This window comes from Poecilia mexicana, unplaced genomic scaffold (assembly GCF_051168715.1).
Source record: "Poecilia mexicana isolate PSO_F unplaced genomic scaffold, ASM5116871v1 scaffold_2, whole genome shotgun sequence".
NCBI classification, from domain to species: Eukaryota; Metazoa; Chordata; class Actinopteri; order Cyprinodontiformes; family Poeciliidae; genus Poecilia; species Poecilia mexicana.
The window spans coordinates 16,109,300-16,130,168 of NW_028263371.1; the positions used below are offsets into that span (position 1 = coordinate 16,109,300).

At 38.2% G+C, this 20,869-nt stretch overlaps 3 protein-coding genes across 3 annotated transcripts in view; 2 read left to right on the forward strand and 1 right to left on the reverse strand.

Annotated features, from left to right (window-relative positions):
- htr2aa (5-hydroxytryptamine (serotonin) receptor 2A, genome duplicate a) overlaps positions 1-20,869 on the reverse strand; it is a 111,358-nt gene that overhangs the window by 89,874 nt on the left and 615 nt on the right. The window lies entirely within an intron of this gene.
- Positions 2,238-6,552, forward strand: LOC106909549 (dehydrogenase/reductase SDR family member 13-like). The gene is made up of 5 exons (XM_088011902.1): positions 2,238-2,404; positions 2,470-2,588; positions 3,534-3,657; positions 4,527-4,853; positions 5,674-6,552. Exons 1-5 carry the CDS (start codon positions 2,281-2,283, stop codon positions 5,928-5,930), a joined length of 951 nt encoding a protein of 316 aa, XP_087868028.1. The 5' UTR covers positions 2,238-2,280; the 3' UTR covers positions 5,931-6,552.
- LOC148160508 (retinol dehydrogenase 11-like) lies at positions 6,704-17,389 on the forward strand. Its single transcript, XM_088003867.1, has 7 exons — positions 6,704-9,833; positions 9,899-10,068; positions 10,964-10,970; positions 11,594-11,920; positions 13,142-13,399; positions 15,510-15,613; positions 16,938-17,389. The coding sequence occupies exons 1-5, from the start codon at positions 9,710-9,712 to the stop codon at positions 13,396-13,398; spliced, it is 885 nt and encodes a 294-aa protein (XP_087859993.1). The 5' UTR covers positions 6,704-9,709; the 3' UTR covers position 13,399; positions 15,510-15,613; positions 16,938-17,389.

Here is a 20,869-nt window from a genome sequence, read left to right on the forward strand (position 1 = left end):
CCCACAGAGAGAAAAAATTTAAATTTTGTTTTGGTACCGTTGGTGAACTGTACTGATTGTTGTATTTTCACCATTTGTCATTTTGATTCAATTTAGTCAGCAAAGCCCAACATAAGCCTCCCACCCCGCATTCAGGCAACACAGAAAACTGATTGTAAGAACAAAAAATCCTTAAAGTACAAAAAATGTTGGTCAAAAAATATCTGAGACGATAATATAAGGTGTGCTAATGGCACTGTGGTTATGAATACAAAGGTTGGCGCAACCAAAGAAGAAATTCACATTGTAGCAGTTTGGTAGCTGTGGAGCGTTCACACTAATAAAGAGAAACTGGAACTCAAGAGTTAAAAGGAAAATCAGAAAACGCTGCAGCTGGGTTATTACTGGTTTACGTTCCAGACCAAGACCTGCCGTTCTCATCCTTTAAGATGACGGACTAAAAGCTGATGTGACAAAAACAACAGAGCAAAGTTGAACCATTACCTGCCTAAATAAACACAGCTATTGTTATCAGCTCAGGTGCGCCAATTTATCTTCAAACATAACACGGCGCAGTGGAGGAAAGTGCATTGTGGGAAGCTAGAAAAAAGTCCTTCAGTCATTGCTGCATTTGTCATTATCTTTGGTATGAATGAGAGCATAAAATGTGGTTCTCATTTTATCTGGGTACAGGTTAAGAGTGCTGACAATGTAGACCAGGGGTCACCAACTCCAGTCCTCAAGGACTTCCATCCTGCAACTTTTAGATTCACCTCTGCTCCAAAATGTCTGAATTCCCTCACCAGCATTCATTCCTCTCTGCAATAGGCTGGAAACGAGCAGTTTATTTGATCCAGGTGTGTTTGAGCAGAGATGCATCTAAAAGTTACAGGATGGTAGCCCTCGAGGACTGGAGTTGGTGACCCCTGATGTAGACCCATAAACCTGATTCCTGATAACAAAAACTAAAAAAATTTAAAACATTGTCCATGTTAGGCTAGAGAGCACGTCAACAGAGATAATCAATGCTAAAAAGCTGTAAATAATCTGGTATTGATCAGAAATTTGAAAATGTCGAAGCAGCAGATGTGATCGGGTAAATGAAGAGGTCGAACTGCGTTTCATATGTTTAGGATAAACTGGGGATTCTCGTTTTAGCTGCTTTTCAACTCATGAACATGAATTAGCACTGTGTACACAGTTCAGCTAATTAATTATCGTCATGCACGTAGTTCAGCCATGAACATGAATTATTACCATGTTCATGGTTCACCAATGAGTAAACTAACCTTTATGCTACTTATTGAAGATTGCACAACACTGCCAACAACCAGCAACAAATTCTTTAAGCTGAGAGACACAAGCTTGTTTCTTCTATTAGGACATTAGATAACTTTAATAATGAACTGTTAAACAAGCTAAAATTAGTGCCGTCATTCACAATAGACTCATGTCCATGTAATCAGATTAGATCATCTCAGTAGTAACCATTATCTCCACTATTCTGGCATTTATATAATTTTTATTATTATTATTTGTTTTTTTCATTCATTTACAGTTTAAAGAAAAAGTCCTCATAGCGGTGGTCGCAGGCTCGATTCCCAGCCTGGCGACATTTGCCGCATGTCTCCTCTCTCTCGTTGCCTCCACTTCCTGTCAAACTACTATCAAATAAAGGCAACTAGAGCCAACAAAGCCTTTAAAAAAATGCTGACATTTGAAATTCTTCTAAAGTAAAATGTGAACAAATTCAAGGGGTGTGAAAACTTTTGTCCCACATTCAGACATTGACTGTTGATCCTGATTGATTTAATGGCAGTTCACCAAAGATAAGTAGTAACTATTTTTATCTCCTTCAAATGTGAACTTTGTGTCACTGATGAGAATTTTATTCTATGCTTTGGCTTGGAGCAAAAAATAAATAAATAAAAAGAAACACTTGAATATTATGACAATAGAATTAAATATTGCTGTAATTTTACTCCCAGCTTCTTCCAGTGTTGGCATTTTTTTATATTCTCAGACCACTGGAGCAGAGTTCAACTATATTGTTCTGGAATGACTCAACAAAACACACCCGGCATTATGAATATCAGGCCTGTTGGATCTGTCAACAAGCAGCTACGTGGGCCGGCCCAACTCTTAAGAATTTCCGGTTTTGTTCTCTGCTGCAATCTGATTAAGGGGTGTGACTCTTCCTGAGTCCAGCCCACTCAGGAAGAGGCTGTTTGCTGGAATAAGAGCGAGTGAACCCTGCATCGGCTCTCACTACTTCCTCAGTGTAGCTCAAAGGCAGGAACAATGTTCTACATCCTCCTGGTGCTGGGACTCGTCGTCCTCGCTTATATTTTCCGTCAAGTTGTGGTAATAGGAAAGAGCTGCAAGAGCAATGCAAAGCTGCATGGGAAAACGGTGATAGTTACAGGTAGGTAAAGTTTCTGCTTTGTAGCAATGATGTGCTTTAGGTTTTTGACCTCTTTCCACCTGCAGGCAGCAACACTGGCATAGGGAAGACCACGGCCATAGAGCTGGCTAAAAGAGGAGCCAGAGTGATCCTGGCCTGTCGCAGCAAGCAGAGAGGAGAAGCTGCTCTGCAGGACGTCAAGAGGGTGAGAGTCTGCTGGTCATGTCTTTGTTTCTCAGGAAAGCTTGGAAGGAAAGCAGCATGAAGCTGAACAATGAGGCAGGATTAGACTGAAAATAGAGGGAGAGTGACTTTAGTCCTGGTCTGTACAACAGTGTATTACGGCCGACGTAGATGGAGAAAATAAAAACTGGAGTAAATTTATGAAGTCTGAAATTGAGACCATGACATATTTTCTTTAAAAACTAAAAGTTTTTTAACTAAAAGTCTGAGTCTGAAAAGTGAGAAATTTGTTCGAAAAAAAAAAAAATCTAGCAAATTTTCTGAGATTGATTTCATTTTGGCAGAAAGTTTTTAAAACATTCATTTAAAAGGTTTTATAAAATACATTTCCTCTAGGGAGGAATACATAAGGACACCCAGATATTCTCATATAAAAAGGGCATATTGATTTATGTAATGTGGTTAGATCATGACTCATCACTTTAAAGAGGGTTCACCTGTTTAAAGCTCAGACATTTAACTTGGTGACTAAGTGACATGAACACTATGGTGAGATTTAAAGTTGAATTGGGTCTTTAGACTCAAAATAAGTTCAAATCAGTCATTTCCCTGAACAGAAAATAGAGGAGTCTATTCAAAACTATTCAATCCTACATGGCCTAATCAGCCCATTTAAGCAAATTCACCCTGCAAGCGAACCACAGGATCGTAAAGGAAGACTTCAAAAACACATAGATGTTGTCACGTAGCCTAAGGCTCTTGCTGCTGTTTGTGAAAATTCATTCCTGTACAAACAGAAGGTTGCAACACAAGTTAAACTGCCAAGAGAGGAAACTTTCACTTTCTAACCAAAGCATGAAGGCCAAGCTAAACTCTCTCTCTCTCTCTCTCTCTCTCTCTCTGGCATGTAGGCAGAGAAGTAACAGTTGTTGCCAAATATTAGCTGACTTGTCAATGTCTGTTTCAGGAGAGTGGCAGTAATCAGGTGGTGTTCATGCAGCTGGATCTGGCTAGTTTTAAGTCGGTCCGCAGCTTTGCAGAGAACTTCCTGAAGACAGAACCCAGACTGGACATCCTGATCAACAATGCAGGTAGGAGTTCTCGCCTCAGCATGTTGCAATTTCAGCAAACCCATCAGTAAACCCTATACTTTATCTGCACTGTGTCACAAATTCACAGTTGATATGTCAATATCCAGAGCTGGGTAGAGCACGAGAAATTTGTAGCAACATATTTTTAGCTCAAGTAAAGGTAAAATGTATTTGTTAAAGTTTAGTTACTGAGTAACTGATCAAATTATCAATCCTTGAATATTTTAAAATTGCATCATCAGAAGGAAGGAACCAAACTATGAAGTTAGGTGGAATTTCTGCTTATATAAGGACCAAAATGTTATACAAGTAACAAAAAATAAAGTAAGGCATTATCATTTTTTTGAATATAAATCTTATGAAACCAACAGAAGCTGCAGGTGTGTGTCTATGTGTCTGTGTGTGTCTGTACACCTAGATGTATTTTGGGACATATAGGCGCACAGCAGAGTAAAGAATAAATGCAGTAATTAGTAAAGTATAATTGAAGTAAATTCTTCTTCGATGGAAGTATCCAAGAGACCTGTGGTAATCCAGGAGGACCTGCAAGGGTCCACACAAATTTTGTGTTATGCGTACAACAAATCTGACCCAAATGGAAAAGTAGCAAAACAGTGGAATTATTAAAAAAATAAATAAAAACAGGCCATAAAAAGTATCATTTCAAATGTGCCACAAGCAACATGGACATCACAGAGAACAAAGGAAGAAGGAGCTGAACATAAATCCACAGCATAGTTGAGATTTTTTATCTAAGAAAATTTTAAAACTGTGTATTCCCATCCCTCTGTTTCATAATTATGCATTACTTTGTTTGGTTCTATCGAAAAATGGGAACTGATATTACATATCAACGTGGTTTGTCGTAGGTCTCTACATGATGGGCCGAACAGAGGACGGGTTCGGGATGATGTTTGGCGTCAATCATCTCGGTCACTTCCTATTAACCAACTTGTTACTGGACCGGCTAAAGGAGTGCGGACCAAGCAGGGTGGTGAATGTGTCGTCTACGGCGCACAACTGGGGAAGTATCGACTTTGATTGTCTGAACACGCACAAAGCTCTGCGGAAAGGGACGTCCATGTTGGACAGCTTCGGAATCTATGGCGACAGTAAGCTGTGCAACGTTCTCTTCACTCACGAGCTCGCCAAGAGACTGAAGGGAACCAAGGTCACTTGCTACTCCCTCCATCCAGGTAAGAACCAATGCAAGTGGGTTGTGTTTACCACAAACGGTGGATCTCAAAGACTACATTCACACTGCAGACTGAAGTGACCCAAATTCAATATTTTGTGGAATTTTGTTTGGCGTGGTCGTTCATATTTCAAAATATATGTGATTTGTAAATGATCTTTATTGTGAACTGCAAACAATCTAAAAGTGACCCGCATCTAAAAATCTTAAGAGAAAATCACACACCTGTCCACAAGCCAGGACATGTCTAGTGGACATGGAGGATGTGGAATGTAGATAAACTCATTCAGAAGAATAATAATATCAGCTTACCAATGTACCTACTTCCTCAACTCGACTGTTTTATATTGGTTTAGTGACATTCAGAGTCACCTATAGAGTTATATAATCACCTATAGAGTTCAGTACAAGTGGTACATGCAGATTTTTATTTTTTAATGAAAGGATGTAGGAAACCTGGTTTCAGATTTGATCACAGTTTTTGAAGTCGCAATAAAATAGTTAAATATACATTTATACCAGAAAGTTGTGGCAATGAATTGGAAAAGTTATTGACTTGTTGCCATAGCTGTCTTTTCGGCAATCCTTCCAAACAAGCCATGTTGTTAATTTTGCAGATTTTGTCTGACCTCAAGTTAATCATTTCTTACTTACTTGAATGATTTCAACTGCTGTCAAGTACTAAGAAACAAAAGTGCTTCAAATTACATACTGTAGAACATGACCATACAACTTCTAGCCACACAGGAATCAACAAAGAAGAGCCTCAGTTGTTTACTTTGAAAGACCAGGTAACCACAAAAGACTTTGTGTTCTCATAGGGGGCATCAAGACTGAGCTGGCCAGGAATGCAGACTCGACCGTTCAGATGATTCTATCGAACCTTGGAATGTTTTTCTTCAAGACCCCGCTCCAGGGAAGCCAAACCACGCTGCACTGCGCCCTGCAGGAGGGCATCGAACACCTCAGTGGACGCTACTTCTCTAACTGCACCGTGAGAAACGTCTTCGCCAAGGCCAGGGACGATGCCGCCTCAAAGAAGCTGTGGGAGATCAGCGAGAGGTTCTGTGGCATCTAAAGTGCGTTTTATTGCTCTTTAACTAATGTTATAAATTTTAGCTGAGATTTATTTCAAGCAGACTTTAAACCAAGCTCTCCACAAGTAGTTCGTTTCCTCTAGAGAGAGGAGCTCTTGAATGACAAATATGACATGAACGTAAACCTTACATTTAGAAGTCAAGCCAGCATTGGTTTTATTATATGCACTTCTGTTTGCACTGTTAAGTGGGTATTGTACGAAGAGATTGTAAGCACAATTTTGTAGGAATCTCGTCAGTTCCCTCAATTACTTATCCTGGAAGAGTAAAAATAAAAGTTTTAAATCAACCTGTGGATGGTCGGGCTGTGTAATAATTTCGATATTGTGATATATATCGATATTTTCTTTCCTAGAAAAAAATCGATATTCATTCGCAAGTATCGTAACATCCAACTGTCACCTTGCTCACTCACTGCTTGCTTTGCTGGGAGAGTGATTTGGTCATCAGGCTTAGAGTGATTCCTTCAGATGTTAAGTGTCAAGGTTAAAAAAAGTATCAAACTATTCAGAGCATGGTACTTGGTGCACTTTATTTACTTTACAAATGCATTTAAGCTACAGTTTGTACTGTTTCAATTAAAAGAAACATGTTTTCTCACCACTTCTTTGATTCATTTTGTCCAGCTGTCAACTTTAAGTCTGTGTCCATGTCCAACCAGAGCCAGGTATTGTGTAGTTGGTGCTTTTAATCAGTTTTCAGTTAAATTAATTCAATCCAACTCTATAAGAGTCACAAAATGTCACCAAAATCACTCTGTCCCTCTAAAATATTTCTGAAAATCGCAAAAGTGTATTGAATTGTATCGTTTACTGAATATCGCAATATATATCGTATTGTGCGCAGAATATCGTATATCGTATAGTGAGATGATTGTATCACTACAGCCCAAGTGGATGGTGACCACACCATGAGTTTCTCCCCTTTTATGCCTATAAAAGTTGATTTTAAAAACCGCCAAGTACCAATTCATACCAAGAAATCCTTAAAGTACAAAAAATGTTGGTCAAAAAATATCTGAGACGATAATATAAGGTGTGCTAATGGCACTGTGGTTATGAATACAAAGGTTGGCGCAACCAAAGAAGAAATTCACATTGTAGCAGTTTGGTAGCCGTGGAACGTTCACACTAATAAAGAGAAACTGGAACTCAAGAGTTAAAAGGAAAATCAGAAAACGCTGCAGCTGGGTTATTACTGGTTTACGTTCCAGACCAAGACCTGCCGTTCTCATCCTTTAAGATGACGGACTAAAAGCTGATGTGACAAAAACAACAGAGCAAAGTTGAACCATTACCTGCCTAAATAAACACAGCTATTGTTATCAGCTCAGGTGCGCCAATTTATCTTCAAACATGACAGGGCACAGTGGAGGAAAGTGCATTGTGGGAAACTAGAAAAAAGTCCTTCAGTCATTGCTGCATTTGTCATTATCTTTGGTATGAATGAGAGCATAGATGTGGTTCTCATTTTATCTGGGTACAGGTTAAGAGTGCTGACAATGTGGACCCATAAACCTGATTCCCGATAACAAAAACTAATAAAAGTTTTTTAAAAATTCTCCATGTTAGGCTAGAGAGCACATCAACAGAGATAATCAATGCTAAAAAGCTGTAAATAATCTGGTATTGATCAGAAATTTGAAAATGTCGAAGCAGCAGATGTGATCGGGTAAATGAAGAGGTCGAACTGCGTTTTATATGTTTAGGATAAACTGGGGATTCTCGTTTTAGCTGCTTTTCAACTCATGAACATGAATTAGCACTGTGTACACAGTTCAGCTAATTAATTATCGTCATGCACGTAGTTCAGCCATGAACATGAATTATTACCATGTTCATGGTTCACCAATGAGTAAACTAACCTTTATGCTACTTATTGAAGATTGCACAACACTGCCAACAACCAGCAACAAATTCTTTAAGCTGAGAGACACAAGCTTGTTTCTTCTATTAGGACATTAGATAACTTTAATAATGAACTGTTAAACAAGCTAAAATTAGTGCCGTCATTCACAATAGACTCATGTCCATGTAATCAGATTAGATCATCTCAGTAGTAACCATTATCTCCACTATTTTGGCATTTATATAATTTTTATTATTATTTGTTTATTCCATTCATTTACAGTTTAAAGAAGAAAAAAAATCTTACAGTGGCTTGGAAAAGTTTTCAAGAACTTTTCCATATTTTGTCACAATTACAACCATAAATATGTTTTGTAAGAATTTAATGTGAAAGACCAACACCAAGCGGTGTGCAATTTAACAGGCTTGCAAAAGTATTAGCAGCCATCAGGCAACTTCTAACGGCAACTGGTTGCACTCTGAGAAAATGGGGCTGAATACTTTTGCACATAATTTTCAGTTTCTTTTTTCATCTGTAAAAATAGTTTTACAATTTACAAAATTTTTACAAAATTTTATAATTTGTACATTTAGTCTCTCCTCTCGAAAGTGAATTTGCAATAATATAAACAACTATGCATCAACCAACCACTCGTGTGGATGCATCTTTAAACACAAAACAGGAAGAGTTTATATATAAAAATAAGAAAAAAAATATCTCTGTAATAATACAGCACTCTACTGAATCAATGCACTTCACCATAAGTTGATAAGAAAGCCGTTGTCACAATAACTCGTTTTCAGTTCAATAAAAAAATACAATAAAATTGGCAGTAAAATACCAAATAAAATACAGATAAAAAACAAGACATACTTAACCCTTGTGTTTAGAAATGGGGTCCAACCGACCTCACACATGTAAAACTTGTATCATTTGCCTCAGTCCTCGCACACATAAGGGATAGTCAGTTGGAGCGATTTCCCTAAAAACTTGATGCAAGTTTTGCAGTGAAAAAAAAAATGTATATAAAAAAAATAAATAAAAAATATTCATAATTTTTCTTCCACTTCACACTTATGGATTTGTGTTGGTCTGTCTCAGAGTTCTAATCAAAAATGCAGACATTTGGGCGTGCTGTGGTGGTGCAGGGGCAAAGCACGACCCACGTAATGAGGCCTTAGTTCTCATAGCGGTGGTCGCAGGCTCGATTCCCAGCCTGGCGACATTTGCCGCATGTCTCCTCTCTCTCGTTGCCTCCACTTCCTGTCAAACTACTATCAAATAAAGGCCACTAGAGCCAACAAAGCCTTTAAAAAAAATGCTGACATTTGAAATTCTTCTAAAGTAAAATGTGAAAAAATTCAAGGGGTGTGAAAACTTTTGTCCTACATTCAGACATTGACTGTTGATCCTGATTGATTTAATGGCAGTTCACCAAAGATAAGTAGTAACTATTTTTATCTCCTTCAAATGTGAACTTTGTGTCACTGATGAGAATTTTATTCTATGCTTTGGCTTAGAGCAAAAAATAAATAAATAAAAAGAAACACTTGAATATTATGACAATAGAATTAAATATTGCTGTAATTTTACTCCCAGCTTCTTCCAGTGTTGGCATTTTTTTATATTCTCAGACCACTGGAGCAGAGTTCAACTATATTGTTCTGGAATGACTCAACAAAACACACCCGGCATTATGAATATCAGGCCTGTTGGATCTGTCAACAAGCAGCTACGTGGGCCGGCCCAACTCTTAAGAATTTCCGGTTTTGTTCTCTGCTGCAATCTGATTAAGGGGTGTGACTCTTCCTGAGTCCAGCCCCTTCAGGAAGTGGCTGTTTGCTGGAATAAGAGCGAGTGAACCCTGCATCGGCTCTCACTACTTCCTCAGTGTAGCTCAAAGACAGGAACAATGTTCTACATCCTCCTGGTGCTGGGACTCGTCGTCCTCGCTTATATTTTCCGTCAAGTTGTGGTAATAGGAAAGAGCTGCAAGAGCAATGCAAAGCTGCATGGGAAAACGGTGATAGTTACAGGTAGGTAAAGTTTCTGCTTTGTAGCAATGATGTGCTTTAGGTTTTTGACCTCTTTCCACCTGCAGGCAGCAACACTGGCATAGGGAAGACCACGGCCATAGAGCTGGCTAAAAGAGGAGCCAGAGTGATCCTGGCCTGTCGCAGCAAGCAGAGAGGAGAAGCTGCTCTGCAGGACGTCAAGAGGGTGAGAGTCTGCTGGTCATGTCTTTGTTTCTCAGGAAAGCTTGGAAGGAAAGCAGCATGAAGCTGAACAATGAGGCAGGATTAGACTGAAAATAGAGGGGGAGTGACTTTAGTCCTGGTTTGTACAACAGCGTATTATGGCCGATGTAGAAAATAAAAACTGGAGTAAATTTATGCTAAAAAGAAGTCTGAAATTGAGACCATGACATATTTTCTTTAAAAAAACAAACGTCTAAAAGTCTTGAGTTTGAGAAGTGGGAAATGTGTTAGAAAAAAAAAATCTAGCAAATTTTCTGAGATTATTTTCAAAGTTTTGATTTTTTTAGCAGAAAGTTTCTCTTATTTCCCCCTGTGGCCCTAAGACTTTGTTGAAAAGGTTGTTACATGAAAAAAAATAGTTTCTTGTGCGTTTTCTGAAATATTTTGATAAGTGGATATTTTAACAGCAATTTAAACCAGCACTGACCAATTCTAACAATCCGAAAAGACCTTTTAAACATTCATTAAAAAGGTTTTATAAAATACATTTCCTCTAGGAAGGAATAAATGAGGACACACAGATATTCTCATATAGTGATCAGGCCCGAAACCTGGGACTAGTGATGGACTCTGACCTGAACCTTCAGAGCCACATTAAGACAGTCACAAAGTCGGCCTTCTATCACCTGAAGAACATCTCCAGGATTAGAGGACTGATGTCTCAGAACAATCTAGACTCATCCATGCGTTTATCTTTAGTCGCATTGATTACTGCAACAGCGTCTTAACAGGTCTGTCCAACTAATTAAAACAGCTGCAGCTGATCCAGAACGCTGCTGCTCGCGTTCTGACTAAAACCATTAAGATGGAGCACATAACACCAGTTCTACAGTTCCTACATTGGCTCCCTGTAGCTCAGAGAATAGACTATAAGATACTGTTACTTTATAAATCACTGAACTGCTCAGCACAGGGGTGGGCAACTCCAGGCCTCGAGGGCCGGTCTCCTGCAACTTTTAGGTGTGTCTCTACTTCAACACACCTGAGTCAAATAATGAGGTCGTTAGCAGGACTCTGGAGAACTAGACTGCACTTAGGAGGTGATTCAGCTGTTGGATTCAAATGTGTTGGACCAGGGAGACATCTCAGAGTTGCAGGACACCGGCCCTCGAGGACCAGGATTGCCCACCTCTGGCTTAGCTCCACAATACATTAAAGATCTGCTGCTGTTGTATCAACCTTCCAGACCCCTCAGATCTTCTGGTTCTGGTTTGCTCTGCATCCCCAGAACCAGAACCAAATGACAACAGCATTCAGCTTCTATGTACCACAAATCTGGAACAAACTTCCAGAAAACTGCAAAACAGCTGAAACACTGACTTCCTATAAATCTATACTAAAAACCCACCTGGTTAGAGTTGCTTTTAAACGTAATCATTGAAACATTAATGAATAACCTAATGTGCAATAATGACAAAATGCAATGTTGTTGATTGTGTGTTCTATGACTTTGTATTTTTGTGTTTTTATGACATAAAGCACTTTGAAATGACTTGTTGCAGAAAGTTGCTATACAATAAAATTTGTTTGATTGATAGGTCTCCACATATCTGACCAAACAGAGGACGGGTTCGGGATGATGTTTGGCGTCAATCATCTCGGTCACTTCCTATTAACCAACTTGTTACTGGACCGGCTAAAGGAGTGCGGACCAAGCAGGGTGTTAAACGCATCATCTACAATGCACAATGTGGGAAGTATCGACTTTGACTGTCTGAACACACACAAAGTTCTGCGGAAAGGGACGTCTATGTTGGAAGGCATCAGAATTTACAGCAACAGTAAGCTGTGCAACGTTCTCTTCACTCACGAGCTCGCCAAGAGACTGAAGGGAACCAAGGTCACTTGCTACTCCATCCATCCAGGTAAGAACCAATGCAAGTGGGTTGTGTTTACCACAAACGGTGGATCTCAAAGGCTATGTTTGCACTGCAGACTCAAGTGACCCAAATCCGATATTTTGTGGAATCTGATTGTTTTGGCGTGGTCATTCACACTTCAAAATATATGCAACTTGTATGTGATCTCCGGTGTAAACTGCAAACAACTTTGAAAGTGTCCAGCATGCGCAGTAGACGGCTCATAACACAGAGCGTGCTCAGTGTTTTGCCAACCGCCATAAAAAGAGAGTAAGAAGTGCTTAGTGTACATGGATACTACCGGGGGAGCGTATCTTACGATTTTGAAGTTTTTGTCCAACCGGTGCCAGCACTTCAACTTAATCCTCGTTATGGAAAAATCTTAAAGATTAATAAAAGGATGAGATAGAAACTGGTCAGTGAGATTGCCAAGATTTTGAAAGCAACATTGAAGGAGCTTCAGAAATTGTGTTCAACATGTAACAACACTCTTCTGTAATTTTCACGTATAATAAATAAAGTTATAGGAAAGAATCGTTTTTCCTCCAAGAAAAACATCCAGGCCAGACTAAAATCTCCTCAAACTTTGGCTCAGAATGTTTTTAAGTCTATTGAAACTAAGTTGAACTCTCAGGACTTTTTTATTTTCGGAACCGAGGTTTCTGTCAAAGTGAATAAAGAGAATAATTCCAAATGTCAGTCGGTGTTGAACTCTGTCAGTCTAGAAAGCTGAAAAGGGAATTCATTTGGCAGCATTGGAGCAAGTCGAAGAATAAAAAAAAAGGGGAATCTAAACTAAATCTAAAAGAAAATCACACGTCCACGAGTCATGTCCTGGCTTGTGGACGAGGATGTGGAATGCAGATAAAATCATTCAGAATAATAATATCAGCTTACCAATGTACCTACTTCCCCAACTCGACTGTTTTAAAGTTGTGGCAATGAATTGGAAAAGTCATCGAATGTTGCTATAGCTGTCATTTTGGCAATCCTTCCAAACAAGCCATGTTGTTGATTTTGCAGATTTTGTCTGACCTCAAGTTAATCGTTTCTTTCTTACTTGAATGATTTCCACTGCTGTCAAGTACTAAGAAACAAAAGTGCTTCAAATTACATACTGTAAAACATGACCATACAACTTCTAGCCACACAGGAATCAACAAAGAAGAGCCTCAGTTGTTTACTTTGAAAGACCAGGTAACCACAAAAGACTTTGTGTTCTCATAGGGGGCGTCAAGACTGAGCTGGCCAGGAACACAGACGCGGCCTCTCAGTTGATTCTATCGAACCTTGGAAGATTTTTCATGAAGACCCCGCTCCAGGGAAGCCAAACCACGCTGCACTGCGCCCTGCAGGAGGGCATCAAACACCTCAGTGGGCGCTACTTCTCCAACTGCACCGTGAGAAACGTCTTCGCCAAGGCCAGGGACGATGCCGCCTCAAAGAAGCTGTGGGAGATCAGCGAGAGGTTCTGTGGCATCTAAAGTGCGTTTTATTGCTCTTTCGCTAATGTTGTTCAAATAAAATCCATTATTTCGTAAAGAGTATAAATATGCTGTTATCAACCTGCTCCTTGTAAGATATCTTGTTGGTCTCAAAGTTTAATTTACAATTCTTGGGGCCTATCATACTGGCAAACCACAGAATTCACTCTTTTGTATAAGAGCAAAGTTGAACGCCTGAGTTTGTTAGGACATGGATACATAAGAGAACATCAACGACCCATTTTCCATGATAGGCAAAGTTTACACAGCAATTTAAGCAGCTAAAGGGAGACAAGTATGGAATTTATTTAAATCTGTCACATTTTGCAACTATTATCTGCACATGTGCACACTGCTGAATGAGTCTTGTATTGTTAAGAGAACATATAGAAAACATACTTTGTACAAATCTCAATAATTCTATAGGGACTTCTGACCTTGGAAGAGTAGAGATAAATGATTTGGATCAACCTGTCTATATATGGAGTTAGATTTGTTTCACAATTATTCAATCAAAAAAAAAAAAAATTATGTCAAACAAAAAAAGTAGTATTCAATCAAAAAAAAAAATTCAAACAAAAAAAATCTCAACTTTTTGAGGGTGACTAAAATTAAATCTGTTATGAAAAAACTGTTCAGTTAATGCCACTCAACAGAGGTGCGCTGGTTAACGAATATTACACAAGCCTAGTTTATGAACTTTACCTAGTGCTAACATTAGCTAGCACAATATGCTACCGGGGATCGCGGGGGACAAAATATGTGACTGTCGTCATAAGTTGTGTAAGATTTCTTCTTTGAAACAGGGTGGACACTTTAGAAGCTGCTAAACGGTGTAATTTTGTGAAGATTATTTACCTTTCACATTCTGTGTCCCGTCACCGAAGCCCTGCAGTTCGGGACAGAGTTCTGAGATCTCAGGGAGTCGTCCGCTTTAGTCAACGCTAACCAATCGGAACACGTCTTACATCGCTCGTCCTTAAGCCCCGCCCAGAATGTTCATGTAAGCTTCCCCAAAGCAAATAAAGTTGTATAAGCAAGAAAACGAGTTCAACCAAAAAACAGGAGCTTAAAAAAAAAATAAAAAATTAGACTCAACCAAAAAAAATAAGTTTCAAACAAAAATTAGTGACTTCAATTTAAAAAAAAAAACTCTTTAAAAATGTTTTTGTTTCGTAAAAAATTAATGTTATGATTAAAACGTTAAATTTTTTTTTGGTTGAATACTACGTTTTTTGTTTGACATGATTTTTTTTTGTGATTGAATAATTGTGAAACAAATCTAACTCCATATCTATATCTACAAGTTGATGTTGAATGGAGGTCGAATTTGAAAACTGCAAGAATTTCCTGTTTTCAGAACAGATATCAACTTTTACGCTAGCCACAACCACAAAGTTCGACTGATTTAAAATTGGTAATTAACAACATTTAATCACAAATCCCTTAGAAATAAACTGAAGCTTTATTTAATGTACACAAATCAACAAGTTTATGTAAATATAATTAGCAAAGTGATCAGAAAATGAAGAAATCACAAACTTTATCTCAAAGAAGTAACTGTACATAGGGGATAATTTTCTCGCCTGTCTATTGTTTTTATTGATGGTAAAAAAAAATAGACAATAATAGCTTTATAAAAGTTGTACTGTAAAGAATTAAAGAATCTCTGTTCATTAAAGAATTTATTGATTTATGTTTGACCATCAGAGGGTTTTAGATTTAGAGCCAGAGGTGATTAAATGCAATCCAGACTGAACAATCCATCGTACTATATGTCAACATATGTATAGAAAAAAATGTCCATTTCCAGGTTGCTCTTCACGCCAAATTTAGTTCAGTAGAATTTACTCAAGCTAAACTCTCACCGTCATAGCCATAGACACAGCTGCAGGCATAAAGTCACCATTGTTCAACAGTAAGCAACATCTACTATCAGATGGTCGTTAATATGGGCCATGTTGGTGAAAACAGACATGTTGACCAGTTTACTTCTTCTCTAACCTTATTGGAAATATACTGAAATTACAAATGAATTCTTGAAAACCACAAACTGTGGCTTGTCCTTTGACAATTTCATATTCATTTGACTTTTTTTTTTCCAATGACAGGTCATCACTGATTGGCTGATTGCTGCAATGCAATTCTTAGAGTATTTCAAGTGGTCTAGGGAACAGAAGCATTCAGGTTGTTATTTTCCTCGTTCAAATATGAGGTAAGTTAATTTCTTAAAACTTTAAAATAATTTTTAGATGTTCTCTGATGTCTTCCGGTATTTCATGATCCTTAATAGTTTTATAATTAACTCTGTCGGCTTATAAAGCTTATGGCAGAATAGGTTTTGCATTTTGCAAAAAAAAAAAAAAAAAACTTTAAACAACTTTCATTAGTAATGAATGTAAAATATTAGTTTAAACAGTTTGAAGTTATTCTAAAGCTTTGCTCAAAAGAGACACTTAAATCCGAATCAGAATACCTTCGACTGTCACTGTACATGAAAAAAAGCTCAACAAAATCAGAAGTACAGCAGCATCTTCATCAAAGCTCTCTTAAATATGCATAATCAGATTTATTGCTGCATATCTCTGTCCTCTTCAGAAGCTGTGACCATAACAGCAGCCACTGTAATTTCATGCTTCTACAAAATCATTATCTACCAAGTTTAAAGTAGAGTGTAAAATATGCAAATGTCAGTGGTCACCAAAACAACCATCGCCAAACTGATACAAATTTGAAGCAGGTTGTACATAAAGTATGTTGCTCTATGCGTTTCAAAAATGTCGTGGCTGAGACGGTGCCAGATCTACCAGTGTACCAGGTGTAGATCAAAACCAAACACTTTTCCTTTAAGTGGGGCTCCACTGTCATTACTTAACCTGCAGTATACAGTAAGTGTTATCAGAGTTTAGAAAAGCTTCAAAAGCCTCCAATTAAGGGCATTTCTGTCATATAAAAGAACTCTACCTTAAAAGCATTTCATGAAAAAGCAGAAAAAAAAGCGCACAACTGATTTCAAAAACTTACCACTGTCCCATTGTAACCATTTTATTTTGAACTGCAATACCTGGAAATGGCAGAAAATAATGTAGAAAGGCTTACTTTGAGTCTAAAGTCCTGTGCAAGAGATTAATATGTTGTTTTTTTTAACAGTTACATATGCTAGTGCTTAAGGCTCAATTTTCTAAATGTCTGCTTCCATCTTAGGAAAATGTATTTGTATAGCACAAATCAAAGTGCTTTACAGAAAAAGGTAGAGTTTAAAAACGGAGGTCAAAAACATGAATAAATTAAACAAGATTAAACAAATGAAATACAAGGGGGAAAAATCATTGACTATTTAAATTAGAAAAGAAAATGTAGATAAAATACATTCAGTTGTCATATGCACAGCTAAAAAAATTAACATGCTCATGTTTGGGGCATTCCTAACTTTCTGCTTAAGTTAAAATTGTACCCAAGCAGACAGTTCATCTGACATGTGAAAAGCAGATGAAAATTCACAGCAAGGTAAAGGCTTTTCTCTTTGCCATCGTTCACAGATCAAGACACAAGCAGAAAACGTCTGAGGGAGCTAAAAAGCTCCAACACTGACGCCCATGTTATGTTCCAGAAATGTGTCAGGGAAAAAGGCAGAGGGGAAAAAAAGACCACCCAAGGCCTGCAGGCAGTCCTGAAACAACTTGAAGGACTAAGAGACGGAGATGAATCACTGCCACTGCTCTGCCTCTGCAGATGAAGCCTGCAGTTTTGCACGCTTTAACTTTTCATTTCTGTGACAAGTCTTGTCCGTTTCCATTTGGACCTGTGCCACACAGCCACTGCAGCGGTCATCGGGCAAGAGGCAGAGTTCTAGGGTACGTGCTGGACGGGTCGCCAACCCATTACGGCGCAACACAATTTGACATTTTAAAAATAAATTTGCTTAATTGAAACATTCCAATTTTGAAAGAAATAAAAAATCCTGTTTTCCAATAAAAAGTTTTTGCGCCAGGATGAGGTATGTTTTTTTAAACCATATCAAAATTGGTTTATTTTGCAAAAGTGCAATGAAAACAATTTGCTCTCCTCACACGAGTCACATGATCAACAACTGGATGTTGCTACTGCAGCAAACCACGAGGAAGACGGTGACAGGAAGTCGTTGGAGGATCATGGTGTGGCGTGTTTTTATTGACTTATTGCATTAACAAACAAATTCACATATGATTTTAATTGTGTTTCTTAGTTAACAGAAACAACACAATTACAAAATTGTGTTTTTCCAACATTAGTGGAATATCAAAGTTTTGTACACATTTGCAATGGAAAGGAAGCTACAGAGAATATGCAACCAGGCACACGCACAAGTTTGTATTTCTACTCGTATTAGGACCTCCATTTATTTAAGTAACTGTATTTATGCCTATTCCAGACATTTTACCTAACCATTACTAGTCTATTCCTAACCTTAACCAAAACTTAATTCATATCTAACTCTAACCCTTAATCCTAATCTATGGGATTAACAGTGTTGGGAGCAGGCTTTGATCCCTATAAGGCTCATCAGTGTTCATAAGGTTAATAAATATGCCAGAAATGATCCTAAGACTATTTTTCTTAGGAAACACACACACAGCCAAGGTAAATTTAGACAGACAAATCAGCATAATGGTCATGTTTTTGGACTGTGGGCAGATTACTTAGAAACCAGATTACTTAGAGAGAACTTGTCCATGCAAACTTTACGCCGAAAGACCCCAGAACAGAAGAACTAAAGCCTCTTCTCCACTGTCAAGTCTCACTCTACCCGGTTAGTGTCTGGTTTGGTTCTAGCTAAATTAGGTGCATCTCCGTTGGCAGTGTGTTCCTCACTGTGTGGACGTGAACACAGGCAGGTACATGGGCGAACCAATGAGCATGGTCGACGCTCTAATGTCATTTTGAGCGTGTGGACTTGGGTGGAAAGTTTGTCTGAAATCTCTCAATAGATATGTTCAGTGCAGGTTGCCCCATCCGGTTGACGCTGTATGATGGAAAGGTTTGAACCTCAAAGTTTGACCATGGAATTATTGATTTGCAGCTCATCTATTATTATGGTCTTGGAGTGGAATGAAAATGGTGGTTGTAAATCCATGGGCCAATCACGGAACGCAGTCTGCTGCCAATCCAATCACTTGCGCATACTACCCTAGTTAGGGTTTTAGTCAGTTTTAGTCGAGTCTTGGTGCAAGAAACCCCAAGACAGGTGGCCACCAGAAGGTGGCGCCAGTTGAAAAGCATCCTTGCTTCTGTCAGGCTGCCTCACGGTAGCTGTGGCTACAACATAGCTTCCTACCATCAGTGTGAGAATGTGTGTATGAATGGCTGAATGACTGACATGTAGTGCAAGCTTTGGATTTTAGAGTCCTCTGACTTGATCAAGTGCTACACAAGTTCAGGCCATTTACATTTTTCTTTTTCTAAAGCACAATGTTTATCAACATTTATATTGAATTTTATGTTTGAGATGCAAGTAAAACAGTTCATTTGTTAAAATAATCCTTTTTTTTTAAGGTTTTGTTGGCTCTAGTGGCCTTTATCTGGTTTGACAGGAAGGAGGGTTGTAAGGGAGGGGGAAGACATGCGGCAAATGTCGCCAGGCCGGGAATCGGGCCTGTGACCACCAGCATGGGGACTGGGGCCTCGGTGCGTGGGCTGTGCTTTGCCCCTGCGCCACCACAGCACCCCAAAATAATAATAATTGAATAGGGATTAGGACAAACAGAGTAAGCAAGGTGTCGTTTGAGGCAAAAAAAAAAAAAAATTAATAAAAAATTTCTCAAATTGAGCAGAGCATCAAGTGGAAGGACCAGACTTTTTTCAAGGTTAGGTACAGACCTATTCAGAAAGTAATTTTCACAACAAAAGTGCAGAAGTGTAAGGAATGAACATTTTGGTAACGGCTTAGAAAAATAAAATGTCAGGATGATATATGGCTGAATCAGAAGCAGCATAGCAACACGGAGCATTTTTGGGATGTATTGTCCAATGCTCCGTGGAGCTTTTGTGCAGCTCCTTGCCACTCAGTAAATCAATACTTGTATAACCCGACAGCCTGCAGGGCCTAGAGGGCCTAAATGGTAGCTTTATAGAGCAGCACTTTAAATGTTTCACCCAAACACACCGCAGGCATGACAAAGTCTGACAATGGCTTAGATTGGGTTTTCTCTAACTTTTCTTTGGAGAGCTGCAGCAAAACACTACAGGAGTCTTATTCATTTAACTCCAAGCCAACATCACATTATTACTGGAAGATGACAATAGTCAGTGAATTTTGATCTGACGAGAGCTGAAAGCTTTAAACCTTCACTCTGTTGCAGAAACAGAATACATTAAGGTAACGGGGACCAAAAATAAACTAATTTTAATATCCGACAATTTGGCTAAATACAAGACAGATTTTTCAAATGATCTCATTTAGTAATGGATAAAGCTGTACATTAAAATATGATTCCCCACTTTGTTCAATTCTGAATTTACGATGATGTACCACACTTTCTGAAGAGTTTTGTTCACTTAGACTCAAGAAACCACTGAAATAGATGACAAATCAAAAAGCAACACATCATACCTTGATCTAAGGAGTTCAAAAATGCATTTAGACTTCACAATTTTACTCAAACAAAGCCAAAAACTTATGATAGAGATCATTTTTAGATGTAAATCAATAGCACAGTTAGCATCGCAAAGAGGGTACTTTCCATATTCTGTACATATTCTGTGAAATAAAGAGTCTCAAAGCTTAAAAAAAAAAGCAGCAAAGAAACTTTGTGTAATCCAGCCAGTTTTTCTGTTACCCCTTGTTTCTAGTCCAAAATGTTAGAATTTTCTCCTCAGCTTTTAATTCTGTCACATTAACTCTGAAAAGAGTTTGGGTGGTCTAAAGTCGTCTAAATCTATTGGCAATAACAACAGAATTTCTTCTGTTTTTTTTTTTTTTGGTTTTGTCTCATCTAAGCCCAACTGCAGAGTCATTTGTACATTTCTTTAAAGGAGCCTGTATGTTGTGTTTTATTTCACTTTTGCTACATAAAATGAAAAAAGAGGATCATTGCCTTGGGAAAAGCTGGAGATGATCTTAGAAAAAATGATCACACGAGAGCGAAAATAGCCCCTTAACATTAGATCGTGATTAATGTATGTCGGATCCATCCAACATTAAATGGGTTTTTGTTTTATTAATTAAACTTCCTGGATTAGCTCATTAACATTTATTATTGCCAGTCATTTTTCATCTAAAGTTTAATCCAATACCCAGTGACTAAATAAATTACATGCTAATAATGTCCAAGGGAACTTAGAAAGAGGAAAAAAAAAAAACTCAGTTTGTAGTTTAAAAAAAGTTAGGAGTCATTGCATTTGTTTATGGATGTCAGTGCATCAGAGTTACAAAGAAACATGCAAAATACAACAGTTTTGATTGCAAAAAAAATAATTTAAACTGCAATTGATT

What these genes read in the sequence shown, in the direction of transcription:
- LOC106909549 (XM_088011902.1), top strand. Translation starts at nt 2,281, where the DNA reads ATGTTCTACATCCTCCTGGTGCTGGGACTCGTCGTCCTCGCTTATATT. An exon ending in GAAAACGGTGATAGTTACAG is followed by an intron (nt 2,405 to 2,469) that starts GTAGGTAAAGTT and finishes TTCCACCTGCAG; the next exon opens with GCAGCAACACTGGCATAGGG. An exon ending in TTGCTACTCCCTCCATCCAG is followed by an intron (nt 4,854 to 5,673) that starts GTAAGAACCAAT and finishes GTGTTCTCATAG; the next exon opens with GGGGCATCAAGACTGAGCTG.
- LOC148160508 (XM_088003867.1), top strand. Translation starts at nt 9,710, where the DNA reads ATGTTCTACATCCTCCTGGTGCTGGGACTCGTCGTCCTCGCTTATATT. An exon ending in GAAAACGGTGATAGTTACAG is followed by an intron (nt 9,834 to 9,898) that starts GTAGGTAAAGTT and finishes TTCCACCTGCAG; the next exon opens with GCAGCAACACTGGCATAGGG. An exon ending in TTGCTACTCCATCCATCCAG is followed by an intron (nt 11,921 to 13,141) that starts GTAAGAACCAAT and finishes GTGTTCTCATAG; the next exon opens with GGGGCGTCAAGACTGAGCTG.